Here is a 22,378-nt window from a genome sequence, read left to right on the forward strand (position 1 = left end):
TAAACGTAGTCTTAAGTCGATTGAAAACACTTCAAATATAAAAACGGCCTACGCTGCAGTCTAGCAATTTATTACTTCATGACACAAAAAATCGCACCATATGTAGCGGACTTAAATACTGTCAAATATGGCAGCGGTGTATCATTTGACTAAATGTAAACAAAAATTATTATTGAATTTTAGTTTAGGCTAAACTAATTCTTAAGAATATGTCATTAAAGGTAATATATATACACTTCATTATAAGTATATATATAAGTATATATATGTTATTTAAATATATTTGCACGTATGTTTCTATATTTTAATTATAATAAATTTGCCTTTAATCATATATATTTATTTATGTATAATTTATATATAATCATATATATATATTCAGTTATAATTGTATAAATTCATGTTAATTTATTTGTATTTATATATATTTTGTATATCTTGTTTTCTTTTTTATTTATTTATACTTATTTCTATATGTATTCTCTCTTATATATTTTTTTATAATTATCAGCACAAGAACGAGTATCGCAGATCCATTGACGATTATCAGCCTGTAGCACCTGTCAGGCGCAAGATTGGTCTCTACTGGATCCTGGCTACACTGAGGATTGCTCTAACTTTTGCTCCACAGACAGGCTACATTCATCCTGATGAATTCTTCCAATCTATCGAAGTTATTTCTGGTATGTCACTTTGTGTTTGTTATGTATGTTCCTAAGTTGGTTTTTTAAGACATTTTTGTTTCCCTCAAACAGGAGATCACTTCGACATCGATGTTTATAAACCATGGGAATTCAACGCCACATTTCCTATACGTACCGCATTCATTCCTCAGCTTGTGGTTGGCTTGCCTTATGCGATTCTCAAGAGGCTGTCTTCGTATACGTTCTATTTCTTTGGATTGTCATTAAGGGGACCATACTTCTTTGTGCTCTTTCCACGACTCTTCATGTGCGCACTGTCATTCCTGTCAGATTACTTTTTATATAAGATCTGCTGTATATATGGACAGAACTACAGGGTCAGACTCGTCACGTATGCCAGTTCCTATATTATGTTGACTTACGCCACTCGTACGTTATCCAATTCTATTGAACTGGTACTGACTGCTGCATTATTATACTTTGCTTCCCAATGCATGGCATATTCGGAGAAGGTATGTTTAGTTTTCCTCCAAAAAGATTATGCGAAAAGTAAAAACGATCGACAACAAATCGAAGAAAGAAATTTATTGAATCTATTTTTGCAGGACAATTTTTTTTTTTATACAAATAAATAATTAAGAATTTTACATTTTGTTTTATGTCATTGTTTACGCGCGCATATTTCTATTTTAACAATTTTATCGTACTACAGGTGGTACTCCAGAGCGATTATCTTTCGAAAAAATATAAGGAAGCGACCACCGGAGTGGAACGTGTCAAGTATTATAAACTCAAGGCTATGTTACCCTCGCATTCGTTGAACCACTGCTTCGTATTGGCCACGATAACGGTGATAGGAATATTCAACAGGCCGACTTTCATTGCGTTTGCCTTCGCTCCCATCTTCTTCTGGCTACAAAGGGGCCTGGGTTCCAGAAGCGTTGGCTTTAAAGATTTCCATCTCAGAATATTTATTTTCATTTTTTGCGCACTACCGACCGCGCTATTATTCATCTTAATCGATAGTTTCTATTTCGGATATCTGACGATGGGCGAAATAGGCCAATTGAAGATCGGGATGAACAATTTTGTGGTGACGCCGGTCAATTTCTTCAAGTATAACGCGAACACAAAGAATCTCGAGACACACGGACTGCATCCTCGTTTTTTGCACTTTTTCGTAAACGTTCCACTGCTGTTCAGCGTCCTGGGCATCGTCGGGATGCTGACGTTTGCGAAAATGATATACAGGTCAGTTATATATGTACGAAAACTATATTCTTTGCTTAGTGAAACGATACACTAACAACAATATTCGTTTCCAGCGGATTGAAAGCGCGATGGCTACATCTACCACGTCTGCAGAGCATCGTGGGCCTGATGACCTCTACGTTCATCATTCCGATCGTCTTGCTGTCTCTAGTTCCTCATCAGGAACCTCGTTTTATAATCCCGGTACTTTTCCCACTGGTATTTCTTTACGCGCCTGAACTCAGTCAAGTCCCCAGTCTGGATATCGTCCGAAGATTCAACGATAACAATGAATCTGCTGCGGAACCTCCACAGAAATGCCCACCCAGGAAACTGATGCTCTGGTACGTCAGTAATCTGTTACTGGCTTTCTTCTACGCTTTCGCGCATCAGGGTGGAGTTTTCCCGTTGACGTCCCACATCACGACGGAACTGAAGGCTAAACCGCATCTCACGCACGTGCATTTATATACCTCGTACAGTTACTCGTTGCCTACGGCACTGCTGCAACTCCGCAATACTCGCAGAGTTTACCGTAGCAGCAGTAATCACAAGTACAAGTTGACACAGGATTTCCACCTGTACGAGCAGGGCTCTAAACCTTTGCCACAGGTGTTCGAAAGCATCGCCAAGAGAATCAGGGAATGTGAAGAAAAATTCGCCGTCAAGAGGATACCTTATAGACTGTACTACGCGTTACCGGCCTCCGCGATAAATGAATTCGTGGAATTGTCAAACAACAGATCAAACTTGTTCAGATTTCACGTAGTCAAGACTTTTTATCCTCACATCTCTATAGAGAGATTACCGTCTTTGCAATCGCTTGACAAACTGGAAAATTTATTAAGTTTACAGAGTAATGATATTTTTAATAGCTTTATCGAAGCTACAAGGGATGTTTATGAATACATTGAGCAGTTTAGGTTGCTATTGCTAAAAATCGAATATTTTCTGCCTGAGGCAGTGAAGTAAAGTAAATACAATGAGCAAATTAAAGAAATAATTAATAATGATTGAATTTAAAAAAAATAAAATAATATTTCTAGACCTTTACTTTTTATAAGATAATAATAATCTAAATATAACAAAATAATTAATAAAAACTAGTCAGAGAAAAAGAATTTAAAATGTGATCGACTGTTAAAACATTTGTAAAGAATATTACTATATGTAAATAGCTTAAGTATAATATAGTAAAGAAATCAATTAAAACACCACGCGTTTTACATATATGTATATGTACACACATTTATCACAAAAACATAGTTTTTATAATTTTTTAAATCGTTATGTAATATAATATTTAACTTAAAGTTAATTAACATAAAATATATAACGTACACAAACAGTATTATATTTAAAAAATTTATTTAACTACTAATAATACTGTTTTTTAGAATTCTAAAACTTTAAAATTGACACTTAAAAAATCGAATTCTTAAATAAAAATTAATATGTTAAAATAACGTATTTATAAATTATTAAAACAGTTAAATATATTGAGTTAAAAGCTTTTAAAAGCAAATTCTGGAGTTATTAATATATCTGTTAAGATCATAATTTTGACTGCATAATTTTTATTTTTGTTGTATAATATATGAAATATATATAACATGTTTTCTCTCATATATTATATATACATCTAAGGGAAGATTATTAAAGATTCAGAAATTTATAAATAATTAATTAATAAATAATAAGAATACAAGTTTTGCATTTTATTTCTTGTTATTTATTTCTAGTTATTTCTTTAATTTTTTAACAGAAAAGATTAATCTTCATAAATACAATTTATTTTATTAAAGCAAACTTACACATTTTTAGCATCCAACTTTTTTACGATTGATACAAAAAGATCTCTTTAGATTAATTTGACAGAATAGATTTCTGTTGATTAATTTGAAAAAATGAATTTTTTGTTAAAAACTGAGTCAAGAAGAATTTAATCATTAATCATTAATCCATCTCTTTCGAGGAAATATTGTAACATAATAAGTTAGAGATAAAAAATATATTTTATTTTTTTTTAATTGCACTCTTTATATGTGATTCAGAGTATTCAATGAAAATTCTTATGAACAAAAATTTAATTTTTTTAATATAATTCTTTACCTATGACACTCTTATTCTCTTACACATATTGTATGTTATTCTATGTTCTGTTCCATTAGAGAGAATGACTGTTTACTATCAGATGCATAGAGCATTCTCTCACGTGGAACAGAATACATACACATAGAAAAATATAATACACACAGTATATCAGAAAAATTTCAGTAAAGGATATATTTAGTGAATTAAGCAGTTAAATTATTTACATGGAAGAAGCGGATTACTCTTCGAAATATTCCTTTTTAGTTCGCTGAATCTCTGAACTTTTTCAGAATACCATGTGTAATCCTACAATTGAATCAGCACGAGGTATTTTTATTTTATTATATTGTAGCTAAAATATATTTTTTAATAAAATTAATAATAAATTAATTCAGTATTATATTAACATTCTTACAGCTTATTTTTAGCAGCTTCAGTATGTACTAAACCGTATTTTTTTCTTATAACAAAATATTGTTTTTGCAATTTGTGAAAAATCTCATTATTTAACTCTTTTGAGGAGAGATGTAGCTATCATCAAACAAATATTAATATACAGTAAGAGGTATTATTTTTGAATTATGTCTTAAATTAAAAATTGTTAAAATTTGATTTTCATATATATAAAAAACTTCAGATTTATTTTGTTCAAAACTATGAAAATAAAAATATTAATTATAATTAATTAGAAGTAATTATATATAGTCTTTAATTATATTAGAACGTAAATAATTTTTTATGGAATTTACATATTGTGTAATTGTTTGTAACATACTAAATTAAAGAATGTAATAATTTTCCAAATTTTTATCCAATCGAAAATTTTGTAGAATTATTTTTATTATTTTATTAATTTAATTTTTTTTTAATTAACTAAGATGCATTTATATATCATTTTCGTTATAAGTCCAGGGAAGTTCTTGATTAAACTTGCTTTGATGAGCCGCGTTTCTTGCCGCATATAATCGCTGAAAATGCATTGATTAATAAATAAAAATATATTTACAAAGTAATCAACTCTAATTTAAAAGACATTTTTATACTCTATCTGTATTATTCTGAATTATTCCATTAGATTAAAATCGTTTTCGTAAACTGTTTTTAAAAAGAAGTACTTACAGGGTTATCAATGTAGGCTTCGCAACCATAACACCAAACGGAGATGTCGCTGAAGCTGAGCGTGATGGGATGCTCGCACTCTTCCGCGTGTTGCATCGCGTGCTGATTGACGCTGCGAGCGCAATGTACAGTGTAACACTGCAGGCAGATCCAATTCTCCGCGGTGCTGGTGCACTCCATGCAGGGTAAAGTTACATCGATTCCACCGGGAGGAACCTCGTTAACTGTGAACAGGTGCGGGCAATCCCGTAGAGGTACCACCGCGAACATTTCTCCCGCTGTCAGAGCCTGCGCGACGAAAGGTATTGTCATTTTTCTCATTCATTAAGTTTATGTATAAGGCAATATATTTATTTTCATGAGAATTGATTTCCACAAGTGAAAGAGACATCTCGTGTACACGAGATAAATCGCAACCTGAAGATTGTCGGAAAGATATTCCAGAAGAGTCGTCGATTGTGTTTCACGTTGTAGAGACGCCGCGCCTTCGTCATCACGATCCTCGCGTATACGAGAACTTCCTTGCTGGCTCTCTTTCGATTGGTTCGTTTGATTTACGCATTGCTGTATACTCTGCGAAACTGAAAGTCAAATGCATGTCACATTTATCTACCGGTCGAATACAATAATTACTTATTGTTAATAAAGTTAATTAAATCGCGAGTTTAATAATATCTATACCGTCCAACTTTTTCACTTCGTTCTTTTTCAATCCAGAATTTTTCCTAGCCTCCTCCGTTGAGCTTCTCGTCGGGCGCAATTCAGAGGTTTTAATTTTAATATTCTCCACTTCATTTGTCAATTTCAGAATTTCTTCATCCGTCACCAGGTTCAGACGATTCTTATCGATCGCCAAGTTCAGCTCCAGTTTTTCGCTTTCGATTACTTCTAAGGCGATTTTTGATTCTGTTTGTTTCGGCTTTTCTGCGATTTTCTCTTCATCAAGCTTATTCAAAGTTTTCTTGAGTTTGGGAAGCACCTTTTCTTTCGGCAAGGACATTCCATATTGCAGATTAGGCCAGAATTTTTTATGAGTCTTCAGCACGTTGTTGATGGAATTGATCGCACTAGTGCAAGGAGTCAAGCCAGGATCCAACATGGGTAGAGGATCGCCCAAGAGGGCTTTAGTGCACATGGTCATCGCGTGAGAAATGGAGTTGATGTTGTAGCCTCCTTCAAGACTGAGGATTATGCGACCGTTAGCCAGAGATGAAAGCCAATGAATTAAATGGCCATAAAGCTCCGGACTTACCAGACAACCTTACGAAATAAAAACGATTTATTTTTATTAAATGAAATTTTTTACATAAATCATTGAAATGTGTATAAAATATTATAAGTGAATATTTTTGTATATATTCTTTTACTAAATTTTGAAATGTTCTAAAGAAACTATATTCAATAATTATCGTTTGTATTAAGATAAATTTATTATATTAAATTACCTCCAAGTGGATCACCCACACAAGCATCAAATCCAGCAGAAACCAGAATCAGTTCCGGATTAAACTGATAAGCAATAGGCATCACAATTTGCTGGAAAGCTGCTATGTATTCAGTATCTCCCATTCCTTTCTGCAAATATAATAAATAAAAATATATAATTTTATATATAATTAAAAATATATTAAAATTAAATGTTATAATTAATATTGTAATTAAAAATATATAATTTTATATATATATATATATATAATTATTATTATCCATTTATTATCTAGGATGCAAATATTTACAAGATAAAAAAATGAAATGATATTTTGAAATACTGTTTGAAACACAACACATGACTAGTTTATTGTTTATTTACCTTGTTCCACGGTATGTTTACATTGAATCCTTCGCCTGCGTTTAAGCCAACACTCGTATAATTAGCTCTTTTGGAATTTGGAAAGAAGCTTCCGTTATCATATCGATGAACAGAAATATAAAGAATTTTTGGATCTTCTTCAAAGATGGATTGCGTCCCATTACCGTGATGTACGTCCCAATCCACTATCAACACTCTATAATACATATTAATAACGTATTAAATTCTTGTAAAACACATATTATGTTGCTAGATAAGTCACAAAATTGAAGTAGATAGTGTACCTCTTTAAATGATGAAACTGTACAGCGTATTGCGCAGCTATAGCCACATTGTTAAAAATACAAAAGCCGCATGCAATGTCTTCCTCAGCGTGATGTCCTGGTGGTCTCACAATGGCTATTCCAGATTGACTTTCCCCATTTAAAACCGCATCCACCATTTGTAAAAGGCAGCCGGCAGACACGCAGGCGCTTGACCACGTTTCAGGGTGAAGATAAACGGAATTGTAATTCGACGCTTGCTTCTGTAATTCCTTCGTTTTTAAAGTCGATGTCCTTTTGATGCTGTCAATGTAATCCTCTGAATGAGCCAGGGATAGTTCTTCTATTGTTGCACTCCTTGCCTTTGCATAGGAAAAAGAAATAATCATTTTTTTTCCTTTTTCCTGTGATTTTTCTTACAGAGTAAGATAAAAAAAAGTTTACGTTAAATTAAAGATTGTACATAGTAAATCAAATATAAAATTATGTATAATTTAAATATGTAACTATTAATTTAAATAAAATTAAATTTATATATATTTAAACTGTCATACTTGTAGCAAATGACACCGTTCTAACAGGCCATGCTTCTCATGATTATTATAAATGCTAGAGATGCGAGCTGGCTTCTCTGGATGAGTATTGTCAGAAATATTGCAATGTTTCTGCATTTTTTCATCATAAATGATGCACACCTTATGAGGCGCTTTATGCAACTTTGTAACTGCAAAATTTAAGTAATAGTTTTTAATAATAGCAAGAATAAAATAATAATATATTCTTATCAATATATTAGATACCTTATATGTATATATTGTTTTAATATTTAAATCTTTATTAAATAATATACAATTAAAAGATTATCTTTAACTCTAGTCTTTCATAGAAAATAATAAAAACTCCAGTAAACATTAAAGTACAAATTAATAACGAGTCTTGTAATAACTTGTAACAATAAAGTTGTTATAATTATTAACAAAACAAAATTTAATATCAAGAAATGGTAATATCTCATATTAAGTGTCATGTACAACAAGTAATAAACCTAATGTATGCTGTAATCTTTTTAACTAAATATTTTTATCCAATTTTCTCCAAATAGTGCATTTTTTTAATACTTACATAGTATCAATTCATTTAATTTCTTATCCATAGCTTCTAAAACTTCTTTGCTTTGTGTAGGATAACAATTCCGAGTTTTATACTTGTCTGGTTTAAAAATGCTGCCTCTGAAATAATGACACAATGTTAATATAATCCCATGTTTTTTAAATTATGCTAATAATAGTGATATTATAAAATTATAATTAATTTCTTACTTGTATGTAACCATAACTATGTGTCTATTAGCAATTTCCTCCTTATTATGTGTTACACTATTAATACTGTGTGTTTCTTGGTACTGATAACATTTCCAATATGGTTTATGTGCATAGATCACATTCAGAATAGTGTCACGTATACTGGAATAATAAAAAGTCTTGTAAAGAATAAATCATTATTAATATTACAACAACAAATAATATAAATATAAAAATTATAATATCTCTAATAGTATTTTTAAAAACTATTATAAATGTATTTAAAATAAATTTTAATTGTTTACCTCAATGATGGCAAATCAAGTGTTTGTAAAATAGGGCATGGATCACCCAATAAAGTTCTTAAAGTCAGTGCTGCACCTTCTGCTAAAGATTTCAAACAATAACCACCCTATATAATAAAACGTTATATTTAATACATAAAAATATTTAAATAGCATAAATAAAATATAAACATATATATTAAAAAAAAAAGCATTTTTTTTACCTCTAAAACTACAGCGACTTTTCCAGCTGCCAGACTTAATAACGATGATAGTAAATGAGAATAACACGCTGGAGTTACTAACATCTCACCCTGTGTATTAATGCAATATATTCATTATCAATGTATTATTGATGATTATTCATTATTGGCTTGTATAAAATTTTAAAAATAGATTAATGTAATAGCCAAATAATATAGTTTAAAAAAATTAATTTTATATAAATAAAATTATAAGAGATACAATTGGATTCTATGTATTATAAATATTTCTTTCTTATAAATAAATAAATAATTTAAACACCTAAGAATTACATTCATTAACAACAATTGCAATATTAATTATTATGATATATAAGTACAAAGATATTAATTGTGTGTGCCATATATTATATTCAAATTAATTAAAAAACTTTCTGAATAAAATATGTAATTACAAATACGATATAGTATTTTCCTATTCTTGCAATTTATATTAAATAAAATGCTATTATATATAATGAAAAATAATTAAATTTGGATAATAAATAATATATGCATGAAGTTAAAATAATATAAAATTTTTTAACCTTTTCATCACCAATTGCGGAGTCAAATCCAGTGGAAATAAGGATCAGATCTGGAGAAAACTGAAGAAAATAAGAAAAGCGAATAATAATAAAAAAAAATTTACCTCTGAACAACCTAAAGCTGCATCATAACCTGCTGATACTATTATGAGATCCGGTTGAAACTACAATAATATTAATACTATTATTAAAAATTAATTTTCACGTCAATTGAATAATATATTAAAACAAATGCTATATTAAATTGTATTCTGCTAGAACCCCACTAGTATATATAATCTATATGTACACTGCACATGTAAATCAAATGAATTTACATTTAACATTTTTATATATATTGATATGCATACAAGAATATGTGCATAGAAGAAATATTATCATTTAAAATATAATCTTACAATTATTTAATTTTATCATTATTTTCTTTCATTAATATTTAAAACATAAAATTATATCTATATACGTACTTCGTAAGCCATTGGCAATAACACTTGCTGAAAAATCGCGATGTAGTCAGCATTTGTCATGCCAGTCTTATTTAAGGGAATATTAAAGTTATAACCCTCTCCAAGATCCTCTCCAATATAATGAAAGTCAGATTCCTTTAGATTGGGCCAGAATTCGCCGTGTTCATAACGATGTATTGAAAAATAAACTACACTGTAAACAAGAGAGTTCAAAAGCAATTAGAATAACATCATTACAGATTAATTATTAAAGTGTGTGATCCTAATAAAATATTTATTAAAATCTAAAGCAACAATTTAAAAGAAAAAGACAAAAAAGGTACCGTGGATCATTGTAAAACATTTGTTGCGTTGCTTGTCCATGATGAACATCCCAATCTACAATTAAAATTCTATTCGCCAAATTACAGCTCAAAACTTTCTCCGCTGCAAGAGCCACATTGTTGAAAAAGCAGTAACCACAGTACTCTGATTTCATGGCATGATGACCTGGTGGTCTAATAGAATTTATATTAATATTAATATTTACCTAATAATAATATTATATGCACTATTTATGCAAAATAAAACATAATAAGATTAATAAATTAATTTATACAAGATTACATTGTATAATACATCAATCTCTCTCGATAAAATGACTCTTTTGATAAAACTAATCAAATCAACAATCAACATCTCATCAAAATAATGAAATATTTTCAACTTACCTAATGATAGCCATACCATTTTGAACGTCACCTTTACAGATGTTTTCCACCAAATTGATTGTCGAGCCCACAGCCAATAAAGATAATCTATATGTACACTGTAAGTAAAATTAACTTATTGACTTATTCAATATCATATTTTTATATATATTTTTATAAAAAGAAATATTTTCATTTAAAATGTAATTCTATTATTATTATTTTATTTCTATTATTTATTTAATTTATTTATTACTATTATTTAATTTTATTATTTTCTTTTACTAGTATTTAAAAAATATTTTAAAAATTAAAATTAAAAATACTAAAAATATAAAATTCTATCTGAACGTACTGGATGAACGAAGATAGCGTCGTACTTGGAGGAGAGCAATTCCAAATTCTCAGAATCTGTACAGCCATCTGTCGCTTTCAGAATATCAATTTGTTTCTGGCTGTGCTTTGTCAAGATCTCACTCTCTGTAGCCAGTCTTGCTTCGATAAGCTTACATCTTTCTACCAGACCCAGTTCTTCACACCTCTGCAAAACTCGTGTAAATCTAGCCGGGCATTCGGGATAATTTGAATCCCAAAGGCATTCATGCTCTGCCATGCTTCGATCAAATACAAGACCAGTCTCCTTTCGTATTGTTTTGTACGCATCAATTGTATTTTGATATACGTCTCGTATGAAACTGTTGTTGGACTTCTTGCCTGACAGTAGTTGTCGTTGCGCTGCCTCTCGCTTGGCAGCCAATAGTGCAGCTGATGGACGAACCTATTATGTCAAAATATTATATATGTCAAAATATAAATTTTAGATGTTTTTGAGATTTGTTGGATTATATTATAATCTATGCAAATATATATTAATACTTTTTAATAAATTTTTAAATATAAGTTTTTGCAAAATAATAAATTATTAATAATATTTACATTTTTTGATTTTCCAGGCTTTCTTGTTTTCTTCTTGGTTTCACTTTCAAACATATTTGTTACAGTTTTTTGGCACTTGCTGGAACTTTCGATTACTTTTATCAGCTCAATTTCACTGTCTGCTAATTGTTTAGCAGCAGTGAACAAATCTGATCTCACTATAGGCTCAGTCTGTAAAATTGTTTTTTATAAAATATTAAGCATGGATATAGATCAATAAGCAAATACAAGTGTACAGATAAATATTCTAAAGATACATTATTTAAAGTACATTTGCAATTAATCATTATTTAACATATATATTTTTATTAATATGTTTCATTTTTATATGTTATATAATTAAACAGATTGTGAATATATTAGTAGTAGAAAAATTTCAAAACCAGTACAAAAGCAAGATTAAATTATAAAAGAAAAGAAGGATGAGAAAAAAATAAAAAGAATTGTTCCAATTTTGCAATTGTTATATAAAAGAAGAAAATGATTTTAAAAAACATTTATATTAAGCATCAATTAAGAAATTCTGAAGCTTTTAATCAATGCAAATCAATCGACAAAGACAAATTCTAGCAAATGTAAAACAAAACAATAGAAGTAGAAAAGAATAGTATTCTTTGCAAGTTTTATTTAAAGAAAAAAATAAATATTTTCCCAGCTCATCTGTAATATCAAGATCTAATAATAATAATAATAATAATAATAAATCTGTAATAATAACACATAAAGCTTATATAGTAAAGCTATTTGCTGCGTAGGCGGTGCAATCTATCCTTTTATAGACATACCCCTTCCCTCAGATATGTTATCACTTTATTTTCGAAGGTTAACAATAAGATAGCGCTACACAAACATATGCGTAATAAATTATTACACAATAATTACTCTTACCATTTGCAAAGATTAGGAGGATCTAATCTAAGTGTCAAAATCAAACACAGTTACAAGTAAACATTGACTCATCACAAGCGATGGGGATTACTATTCACTTAATTAATTTTTTTCCCAGAAATTAGAAGATTCAAAGAAATTCAAAGAATGAAGCACTTTTAATTCATTCACATTATTTTATCTGTTTTTTTTCCCCTTTTTTCTCAATTTCACTATCACTCTCGTGTTTTTCTCTGAAAAACACTGCAATGTATCATCTATCATAAATAATGACAGTTTCGCGATGAAAGGAAACTTGATGTCAATTTTACGTTTCTCCGACGATCAGCCTTTTTTGTCTGATGTACCGATTGGCTGTTATCTAGAGAAATTCTAGGGTTTTAAAACTTCCTTGCAATAGCGACCAATCAGTACGGAGCTTGTCATGTGACAAGTTTCACTCTAAAAAGCTATATACTCTATGATCTACATATATATGTCAAATGTTTATAGCCTAGTCTAATTAAATATTTAATTCAATCTGATTTTTTTGTACGGTTCCGAGAGTATAAAAATAAATTATCAAATAGAAACGAAATTGTTTTTTTAATGCGACCATTTTTTCGACGTGCAAAATGCTTTGTCCGAAACTTCGCATGTCGATCAAACTAAAAAATGTCATAGGTTATGTCAACGAATTCAATCATATGGTTTATTCAGTCATATCCACTAAACGTATGTAAAAAAATAAATAAATAATTAAAAACAAATTAATAGCAAGTATTATTAATATTAATATTAAATATAATTAATAACAAATAATATTAATAATGATTCTGCTGTCATAGTTTGTCAAATAACTCGAGATTTATTTTATATTTTCAGAAAATAAATTCAGCACTACACTTGCATATTTTCATAAATAATTTATATATATATATATATATATATATATATATAAGAAATATAATATATAAATATAACTATATGGAATTATTAATAAGAAACTGATAAAAATTTAAGCACAGAAATAATAATTAATGGTACGAAAACAATTAAACTTATATTTACTTTACAGCAAAAAATGAGCATCTACAACTCAAGTGGCAGCCTTCGATCAATAATTTCTGTACTCAAAAGTTGCCAAAGACCGCCAATATTTTCGGAGACATCTCAGGCAGGAAATTCGACCATTTGGAGATGGACAAAAGGGAGCAGGAAGAGGAGAAATTCCAAGATACTGAAGCATGTATTCCACGTCGACTGAAACCAAGTCCAGGACAATATGCTAAAATGATCAAGATACATATAGCTAAGAAGGATCTGAATTCTGCTCTGAAAGTGCTGGATCAGCTGAAAGAAAATCGAGACAAGCCAACAATATATTTGTATAATCTTATATTGCGTTCTTTCGCCATACAAGGGGACATAAAACAATGTTTCCGTCTATACAATAAGGCGAAGCAATATGGCTTGAAGCCAAACGCAGCAACCTATACCTGTTTATTCAATGTATGCGCCGTATGCGATAGGAATGAGGTAGCTCTGGAACATTTGAACAAGTTACGACAATCGCTTTACGAGCAGCAGTTTCCGTTGAACGAAACACATTACAATGCCATGGTAAAAGCGTACAGTTGGCACAATCAGATTGTCGAAGCCTTTAAACTTGCAGACGAGATGAGAGACAACAATATTCCTGTTAGAGAGAGTACTTACAACTCGCTATTTCACGCAGCGATTGCTGATAAGGAGGCTGGCTTGCGACATGGCTTGATTATATGGCATTTAATGCGTCTGAAAAAAATTAATCCGACTTTGACTACATATAATCTTCTGCTGAGAACGATCAGAGATACTAATTTAGGGAATTTAAAGCTCGACGACATCCTTGTCTCAGGATGGCAGAAAGGTAGAATTGTGTTGAGGGAAGGCGAGAGGCCAGACTTGTTGGCATCTCCACCTGTTTTAAGTACACTACTACCACTAGTGGAAAAAGAACAAGAGGTTACACAAGATGATAATAATTCGGAAAAACAGATAGAATCGATAAACTTGAACGATGTGTTCGTCAATAATCGTTTGATCTTATTTGGCGGTATGGAAGGATTCTTGAGTAGAATGGCCTACACCAAAGTCAAACCCGATATCAAAACTATTACGTTGCTTCTCTATTTAATTCCAAACACGGTGCAAGCTGAGAATCTACTTATCGAAGCTGCAGACGAAAGAAATATCGAATTGGATATTGATTTTTTCAATATGCTTATTAAAAGACGTAGCATGCGACTTGATTACATAGCTGCAAAGGTAAGATGTCTAGAATTTTTTTTCATTTATCATTCGAGGTCATTACATAATGCAATTTGATAATTTTAGGATGTGATAAACATGACAGAAAAGAGGAATCTTTCTCCAAATGTGATGACTTTCGGGGTCCTGGCACTCGGTTGTCAAAATTGCAAACATGCTGAAGAATTTTTGAGAGGAATAGAGGCTTTTGGTTATAGCCCCAATACTGTAATCATGAGCACTCTTATCCATAAAGCCTGTCAAAATAAAAACTTGGAATACCTGTTATTCGTTATGAATTATATGCTGGAGAATAGAATGAGACCAAACGAGCAAGCTGTCACCGAAGTGAAAGAGTTCTCGAAAACATTATCGGACATCAAAAAGCCAACAGTATGTTGAAAAGAATTTGTCGTGATTATTATTACCGATTATTATTATTATTAATTATTAGAACCGAATTAATTAAAGAAATTATTTATCCTTTCTTGTGTTTAACAAGTTAAAAAATGATTAAAAAATTATGTACCTATACCTATGTATATATATATATATATATATATATATATATTTTTTTTTTCCTTTTTGCAGGGAAAATATGGATTACAAAAATTGAAACGTTTAGAGAAAAACCTTGAGAAATTTGAACGGCTGTATCTGAAATGGCAAAAGGTGATAGAAAACATGAATAAGTCGTCGCGGAATTAAATGTTAATATTATTTGAGCAAAAAACGCGCAAACTTCGGAAAAATTTATATTTGTCAATGATATGTTCGTAAATATATACATAAGTGAAACGAAAAGGATTGCAGAGTCAGCGAAGGTAAGGAGGACGAGTTTCTTGCGTCCAAGGTCGACTTCTGCCACCGCCACTAATGGCACGCGACGGACACGTTCCACGAATGCTGAGCTTGTTATATCCGGTAGGACCCGTTGGCTGAGCTCCACAAGTTTCCAGCGCCACGAACTCGTCTACATGAAGAGACGGTGGTCTAGAAGTATTGGGAGGTCTCGATCGGAAAGGATCGGCTCCTCTACCGACTCCTCCACCTACTGGGCCACCCCGTAACGAATTTGAGAACTGAGTCCGACCTCGTACTGGGGTCACTAAAAATAAATAGAAAATATGAAATTAAAAATCGAACAAGATTGTTTTGTCGACTATGAAGAATTAAACGATATCCTTTTGTCAATCGAAAACCGAGTTGTTCTTTTAATATTTACTTTTTTCAGAGAGTGCAAAAAAAAAAAATAAATTTAAAAACTATTTAATAATCTTACCAAAAGGCTGTTTCGATTTGACCATTGGCAAAGCCTGTTTCTCCGTTCTATTTTCTTGGTTTTCATCCTGTGGTTTTGACTGTAGAGGTAGAGTGGCATCATCGGGAGGCGTCTTGGAGCATAAATTTTGTGCTTCCGCTAATAGATTAAAATCGGCAGGTAGTAATTCAGCAGCAAGTGCTAACAGATCCACCGTATTCTCAGTTTGCATTTGATTAGCGAATACGAACTTGGATCGAAATGGACTATTATTAATCGCACCAAGATATCTTTGCGAGAACTGGTTTAAGAGAGCTTCCGGAGTAGGCAATAAAGGCTCTAACATCTCCGGGATAGGTTCCTTCTCTTCTCTCTCTTCGACAGCTTTCAAAGTTTCTATCAGCTCTTCCACGCGCTTCAGCTTCTCCAAAGGATGGTCGTTTTTCTCCCAAGAAATCAACGACGCCAGCTGCTGCGTACGCAGATGCAAGGATCTCCGTTCTGAATCGGAGGCGATCAGATTTTCCAGGAAGGTCACGGTTAAGTCCGTAACGGAATTCAGTTCAGGCTTTTCCAAAGTGGACACATGATCTAGTAATGCGCGCAAGGCGCCGGGATTATTTTCTAGACAGCTTTTCACATGGTATAGACCATAGTTGTGACTGCTGAGGGACAGAAGAATGTGTAGTGTATTTTCTATCACATCTAGCTGGAACTTTGTGCTGGTCGCTAGGATTTCGATCAGTGCCGCGAGGATGGATAAGAGAGGTTCTTTGCTAGGTACTGAATGCGACAGTCTCTTCTCGAAAGGCTCGCCATCCTCCTGTACTAGGCTGAGGCTGCAATCGCATAGAGTTTCAAAGATGCCGAGAATCTCGTGTTGCACATGCACGTCGCTGCTATTTTTCAGGGTGGAACACATCATCTCGATGACCGGCGGGTACTTTTGATCGGATTTTACTTGCGCCCTAGATGCGGGACTAGTCAAGGTTAGTAGAGTTGCCTTCATAGGCGCATGCCTGGCCAGGTCGCTGATTAAAACGAGGATGGGAACGTTGTTCTCCAAAGGAGTGGCTGCTAGAATACCATCTAACAGGCATCTCCCGACTAGAAGAGCCGTCGGTGCCGCCAGATCGCTCAGTTGTTTACAAACCGTCGATAAAAGTAGCAGAACATCTCTGTTCCAACTGGCGCAGAGTAGTCGGAGGGTTTCGGTGAGGTTTGCGGCCTGAGCTTGAAGATGCGCTGACCAGAGTTTTCGCAGGCCCAAAATTCTCGTCGCATCTTCGGTAGCGGTTTCCTTCGGCGTTAAAACAGGTGGTAGCAAACGGGTCAACAGCTTCAAACCTGGTACAAAATTGCAAGGGCGGAGAGAGACCATTTTCAGGACCTCACCAAGCATCTGAGTCCACAGCGATTTAGCCACATTGCCGGAACCGTCGGAATCAACGGCTTGGGTGAATACTAGAAGCGTTCCCACAATCTCCTCAGACAGAGTCTGCATCATCGGTTTAGACGGGATGGCTTCGATTAAACAATATACCCCGAGCAGCGGAACAACAGCCGTGAGATCTTTGAAGTCTGTCGCCATACATTTGACAAGTCTCTCGAGCAGCGCCCTGGTCAGCTTCACACAGGGAAGCAACAAGGCGATCAATGCCATACCTCTGCGACCTGTGAGGGCGGCACGATGAAGGAACGGTTGCTCGTAGAAATCGGACACGTTCGTCATTACAGCGACCAGAGCTGTTAGGCCATCGGCGGCGAAGAGCTGCGTCAGGGCGTTTCTGTACTTGAGCTCGACATAGGATTCTAGAGGATCGATGTCGTTGTTATGTGGAAAAACAAGATAATATAAGATCCTGCAAGCAGTGATTAGTTGACCAGGAAGCGATGCAGCCTTCTCTGCGCTTTTCCTGATAGTTGTCACCAACAAGGAAACATCGTTGTAATCCCAGTGAGAAGCTTGAGCGGCGGTTGTCAAGTACAATGTCACGTCTCTAAGAACTGCATGCTCGCGAGCTTTGTCAAGTATCAATTCCGCTCTATTCTGGAAGATCTCCACTCTGTTGGAATAACGGATAATGGCGGAGATAATCTCGGCGGCAAACTCACAAAGATTGGAATCCGATAGAAAAGGGATGAGGATGTCTATGAAATTACCTAGCGGTAGAACTGTAACAATGGCGCGCAAACCGTCAGAAAAGGCAAGAAAGGAATGCAGTCTTTTCAAGATCGTCCAGTCGGAGGTTTGTTTCAGGCGAATCAGACACTGTGCTGCCTGAAGACGCCACGCTAGTATGCAACCGACTCCGGGCTGTTCGTATTTCAGGGCTTTCAGCATCAATCGAATCGCTTCGGTTTCCTTCAGCAGATAGAACAGACCCTCTTTCGTATCAGAGAGCTGCAGGAGGAAACGACGAATTAACTTGATTGTTTTCAAATCGCAATCAGGAGAAGATAACGCCAACAAAAGACGATAGATTAGTTTATGGTGCTCGAAGTAAGCTATCAGATGCGCGCGAGGATTACGAGCGTGTTCTCGTTCGATCTCCATCTGCGCGCAAACTGGTAGCTGACGTTTAGGCTGCGCCATCAACGTTGGAGCGCACACGTAAGCGTTCATCAATTCCGTTAGACCGAATTCGTCGAATTCTTTGACTTCTTCCAGATATTCATACACGTGGACCTTGCGAAGAAGGGAGCTGAGGGCATACTTGAGCCGGGCTAGCTTTGCCATGTCCAACATCGTCAACGCCTCGCTGTATAGATTGTTTCTCGAGTTCAGAAACTCCCGCACAATTACCGGACTGATTAGCGCGGCGTCGAGGGCTCGCAGAGCGGAAAGTTTTACTGGCAAGGCCACATTTTCGCGCATACAAAGAGACAATAATTTGGACGGAGCTTCGACTTTCAGCAGGATCTCCGGACCCTTCGACAATCGACAGAGTGCTTCTGCCAAACGAACTCCTACTTTCACATGACGCACTTTATACGCTGGTTGCGGTTGAGCCCTGGCGAGCTCCATATCCAGGCCGGCGTTGACGATATTAGTCAAGTTATCGATGTCGTCTACATTGGAGTCGAATGGACTTAATATCGCGCACAAAGTTTCGCAGTTGTGGACAAACGTTTCCTTTTCTTGACCGGATACATTATGGAAATGGGAAACCGACTTCGACAAGGACTGAAGAATTTCTTTGATCTTTAATACGGTTTCACGGTTCACACAGATGTCCTCCATGTTGCTTAATTTCTCCAAATTCAACAAATCTGGCGGCGTCAGCGTATAAATCTCGTCGATCTGCGAGGTTTCGCATTCGAAATCGACGGCAGATGGAACATCATCAGTCATTATATCCTCGTCCGATAATATAGGCTCAAAGGGTTCACCAGTTTCCTGTTCACCAGCTTCCTGTGGCTCTGCTTCCTCTTCCTCGGCGGAAATAGATTCGGGACTGAGGGAGATTAGAGATTCATTAGGAGGAGACGAAGGCCGTTTTAAGGTCTTCTCGCCTGTGTTGGACTCTTCTTCCCATTGCATCGATTCTGTCTTCCCAGTATCCGATGTAGATGTTCTGGACGGTTCCACTACTTGTATTGGTTGAACCGGAGGTGGTGGAGTCGCGGTCGCAATGCATGTTTCCTGTTGATAATATAAAAGCTTAAGAATTAAATATATATATTTTTTTATTTAATATTATATTGAGTATACTATATATTTAATATAATTCAATATATTAAATTATATTAAAATAAGACATATCTCTCTCTCTCTCTCTCTCTCCCTTTCAAAAAGACACCTAAAGTACATCTTTCAGATGCATCTCTTCAACATCCTTTAGATGACTTTTGTTTAGAAAATTTCTTTAAAATCAATCCTATCAGTAGAATTAAATATGCATAGTAAATATATGTATAAAGTTAAAGATATAAAAATATATAAATTAAAAATAAAATATATAAAAAAATATATAAATTAAATATATACAATAATATCAAGGATCTTTACCAATGAATTCGTTTGATGCTGATTCTCATAATACCACTCAGATTGCTGTTCAGAGGAAACCTGCACAGTGTTCTCAGTATTTTCTTCATGTGCACTAACGCAAGCAGTGGATCCAGCTGCTGAACTTATGACTTCCTGAGGATTATTCAGTGATTTAGTCAACGTACCATACACTGCCAGTGTTATGGTAGTATACCATCCTCTTAGCACTAAACCATCGGTTGGTATCTGTTTCCGCTCGCATTCCAGTTGAATATGGATATTTTGTTTGTACTCTAAGTTACCCAAAAATTCAAAAGTGGAAGCACCAGGTTTGCTGAGATCGTTCACAAAAAACTCTATTTCGAATTGAGAGGGATTGGTTGCTCTGGAAAGGTAACGAATTCTTAGAAAGATTTCAATGCTAATATCATATAACCAAAAAAGTTTTTACAGTAATTAATATAAAAAATACAGTACTACTCACCCAAGTCGTACTCCTCCTGGAAAGTCTGCTTGCACTCGTGCACCCAATGGAATGATTCTCACTTCACTAATATAAACAGGTTTTGGAAATTGTACCAAATCCAAATTTAATTCCTGTAAATAAGAAAGAAAAATGACATTTATAAATGTTCCAAATAACTTTTTCTAAAAAAGAAGGAAAAGTTACAGTAATTTATATTACATATTTTTCTTTTAGGAATATTATCGTAAGTAAAGTACAGTCTGGAAATTCTTGAATACTGTAAATGTAATGTAATACTAAAAATGTAATACTTTTTCTAAAAAAAAAAAAATATATATATATAATATATATATAATGTACAAATAATGCTATTTTGAACAGATATTTTGACTTTTTAATTTTGGAAATGAACTCTAAAAAAGTAATTCTTAAAAAATAAAAATTATATTGTACAAAAGTTTATTATTCACATATCTTTATTCTTCAATTAATGAAAGACATGAGCTTCAACGAAAAAGTAAAACTCTTTTTCTATTCATTCTTCTTTAATTAAATTCGTGTAAATTTTAATAAATTTATTCTGACAAATAGCTTTTCCTGTGTTTATTTAAAGCTCTAATTTATATTTAATTATATTAAATCTATGTATAAAAACAAACAAACCTCTGAAATGTCGTGGGAAAATGTATCGAAGAATAATAATTCAGTGTTATCCATTTCAGTACTTTCGATTAAAATATAATCCCTCAATGATAAATTATTAATAATAAACTGGGTATTTTTTTATTCCTTTTTCCATTTTATGCACCTACTTCATTCAAACGCATACAATTTTTTAACACACATGAGAGAAAGAGAAACATTTATTTTCCTCTATAAACTATAATAAACTGTAAACATAAAGTGCATGATACATGTATACTGTATCTAGTATGTATATACAGAGAGAAGCCTGAGAGAGGCCGTTATTTTTGATATGACGCTTTTCCTTGCGGTACACTAACGCCATCTAGATCCATTGTAGAGTGGGTAGAACTACATGGTCAGATCCATTTATTGATGCCACGGTAATACAAACAGTTGGTTCATATCCGCGCTAAATCCATAATTGTAGATTTGAAAAGTACACGGAATAAATACTATTATGGATTTATTAATATATTTCATTATTGATATTGGCACAAAGCACCGCTCAAATATTTATAAGAATAATCTATTAAAGATACTGTAGAGATTAGTATTAAAAAAATTTATCAAATAGTGCGTGGTATTTAAAAAGAGATATCAAAAATAAATTATATGCTTATTTGACATATTAAAAAAATATTATGATTTAAATTTATGACAAATAAAATGTTTGATAAAACACTTAAAGTATTTAATAAAACTTTTTCGAGTACGATATAGTTATTGAGTAGCGTTTGTCTGAAGCAGAGATGGAAAACTCTTGTCAGAGTTCAGTGTATAGCTCCGCAATAAATGACGCTTGCGGTTTAATTGTAAAAATTTATATACATACATTTCTATAACTATACGCATATATTTTAATAGTAAAAGAAAAGATAGTATAAAATAAGGAAATAAAAAGCTTTTAATTAGAAAGCCTCGAGCTTAAAAAAAATTTTTAAGACAAGGATTATAAACCAAAGGAAAAATAAAAATTTTTGTGTAATAAAATTAATTTTATTAAAAATAAAAACATTATGGAAGACCGCATATAGGAATACTATCACACATTATGTTCTAATAATTTTATAACAATAAAGTAGATTTTTATACTTAAATTAATTATAAATTATATTGCAGATATTTGCAAACACTATAAGGATAAAATTCATAAGTCGGTCTTA

General features: G+C 32.9%; 4 protein-coding genes across 6 annotated transcripts; 2 read left to right on the forward strand and 2 right to left on the reverse strand.

Moving 5' to 3' along the window:
* The first annotated feature begins 101 nt into the window (after positions 1-101).
* Pig-z (phosphatidylinositol glycan anchor biosynthesis class Z) lies at positions 102-3,101 on the forward strand. Its single transcript, XM_072907324.1, has 5 exons — positions 102-221; positions 512-683; positions 756-1,156; positions 1,357-1,895; positions 1,970-3,101. The coding sequence occupies exons 1-5, from the start codon at positions 210-212 to the stop codon at positions 2,865-2,867; spliced, it is 2,022 nt and encodes a 673-aa protein (XP_072763425.1). The 5' UTR covers positions 102-209; the 3' UTR covers positions 2,868-3,101.
* A 789-nt stretch (positions 3,102-3,890) lies between these two features.
* Positions 3,891-12,794, reverse strand: Hdac6 (histone deacetylase 6). 2 transcript variants are annotated; one of them, XM_072907073.1, is made up of 19 exons: positions 12,537-12,794; positions 11,649-11,819; positions 11,068-11,490; positions 10,734-10,831; positions 10,347-10,520; positions 10,024-10,216; positions 9,557-9,616; positions 8,991-9,080; positions 8,788-8,894; positions 8,501-8,644; positions 8,304-8,410; positions 7,736-7,905; positions 7,203-7,543; positions 6,919-7,114; positions 6,554-6,683; positions 5,790-6,368; positions 5,526-5,689; positions 5,109-5,396; positions 3,891-4,957 (listed from the first exon to the last, which is right to left on the reverse strand). In XM_072907073.1, exons 1-19 carry the CDS (start codon positions 12,537-12,539, stop codon positions 4,874-4,876), a joined length of 3,522 nt encoding a protein of 1,173 aa, XP_072763174.1. In that variant the 5' UTR covers positions 12,540-12,794; the 3' UTR covers positions 3,891-4,873. The 2 variants fall into 2 exon arrangements, with proteins under 2 accessions (XP_072763174.1, XP_072763172.1); XM_072907071.1 differs by lacking the exon at positions 9,557-9,616 and adding an exon at positions 9,661-9,720.
* A 207-nt stretch (positions 12,795-13,001) lies between these two features.
* On the forward strand, positions 13,002-16,008 carry LOC140673812 (pentatricopeptide repeat-containing protein 1, mitochondrial). 2 transcript variants are annotated; one of them, XM_072907001.1, is made up of 5 exons: positions 13,002-13,250; positions 13,594-14,825; positions 14,895-15,200; positions 15,399-15,479; positions 15,621-16,008. In XM_072907001.1, the coding sequence occupies exons 1-5, from the start codon at positions 13,151-13,153 to the stop codon at positions 15,633-15,635; spliced, it is 1,734 nt and encodes a 577-aa protein (XP_072763102.1). In that variant the 5' UTR covers positions 13,002-13,150; the 3' UTR covers positions 15,636-16,008. The 2 variants fall into 2 exon arrangements, with proteins under 2 accessions (XP_072763102.1, XP_072763101.1); XM_072907000.1 differs by having other exon boundaries at positions 15,399-16,008.
* Vir (VIR_N domain-containing protein) lies at positions 15,623-21,457 on the reverse strand. The gene is made up of 5 exons (XM_072906999.1): positions 21,192-21,457; positions 20,547-20,659; positions 20,081-20,447; positions 16,090-19,714; positions 15,623-15,915 (listed from the first exon to the last, which is right to left on the reverse strand). Exons 1-5 carry the CDS (start codon positions 21,243-21,245, stop codon positions 15,623-15,625), a joined length of 4,452 nt encoding a protein of 1,483 aa, XP_072763100.1. The 5' UTR covers positions 21,246-21,457.
* Between the last annotated feature and the right edge of the window lie 921 nt (positions 21,458-22,378).

Source organism: Anoplolepis gracilipes, chromosome 15, assembly GCF_047496725.1.
Source record: "Anoplolepis gracilipes chromosome 15, ASM4749672v1, whole genome shotgun sequence".
In the NCBI taxonomy this organism is placed as follows: domain Eukaryota; kingdom Metazoa; phylum Arthropoda; class Insecta; order Hymenoptera; family Formicidae; genus Anoplolepis; species Anoplolepis gracilipes.

Coding starts and splice junctions, on each gene's coding strand:
- Pig-z (XM_072907324.1), top strand. Junction 1,157..1,356: donor GCATGGCATATTCGGAGAAG/GTATGTTTAGTT, acceptor ATCGTACTACAG/GTGGTACTCCAGAGCGATTA. Junction 1,896..1,969: donor TTTGCGAAAATGATATACAG/GTCAGTTATATA, acceptor ATTCGTTTCCAG/CGGATTGAAAGCGCGATGGC.
- Hdac6 (XM_072907073.1), bottom strand. Junction 8,411..8,500: donor ATAGTTATGGTTACATACAA/GTAAGAAATTAA, acceptor TCATTATTTCAG/AGGCAGCATTTTTAAACCAG. Junction 6,369..6,553: donor TGTGGGTGATCCACTTGGAG/GTAATTTAATAT, acceptor TTATTTCGTAAG/GTTGTCTGGTAAGTCCGGAG.
- LOC140673812 (XM_072907000.1), top strand. CDS start 13,151: ATGCTTTGTCCGAAACTTCGCATGTCGATCAAACTAAAAAATGTCATA. Junction 13,251..13,593: donor TTCAGTCATATCCACTAAAC/GTATGTAAAAAA, acceptor TTTACTTTACAG/CAAAAAATGAGCATCTACAA. Junction 14,826..14,894: donor TTGATTACATAGCTGCAAAG/GTAAGATGTCTA, acceptor TGATAATTTTAG/GATGTGATAAACATGACAGA.
- Vir (XM_072906999.1), bottom strand. CDS start 21,245: ATGGATAACACTGAATTATTATTCTTCGATACATTTTCCCACGACATT. Junction 20,660..21,191: donor TTTCCCACGACATTTCAGAG/GTTTGTTTGTTT, acceptor TCTTATTTACAG/GAATTAAATTTGGATTTGGT. Junction 20,448..20,546: donor CCAGGAGGAGTACGACTTGG/GTGAGTAGTACT, acceptor TTACCTTTCCAG/AGCAACCAATCCCTCTCAAT.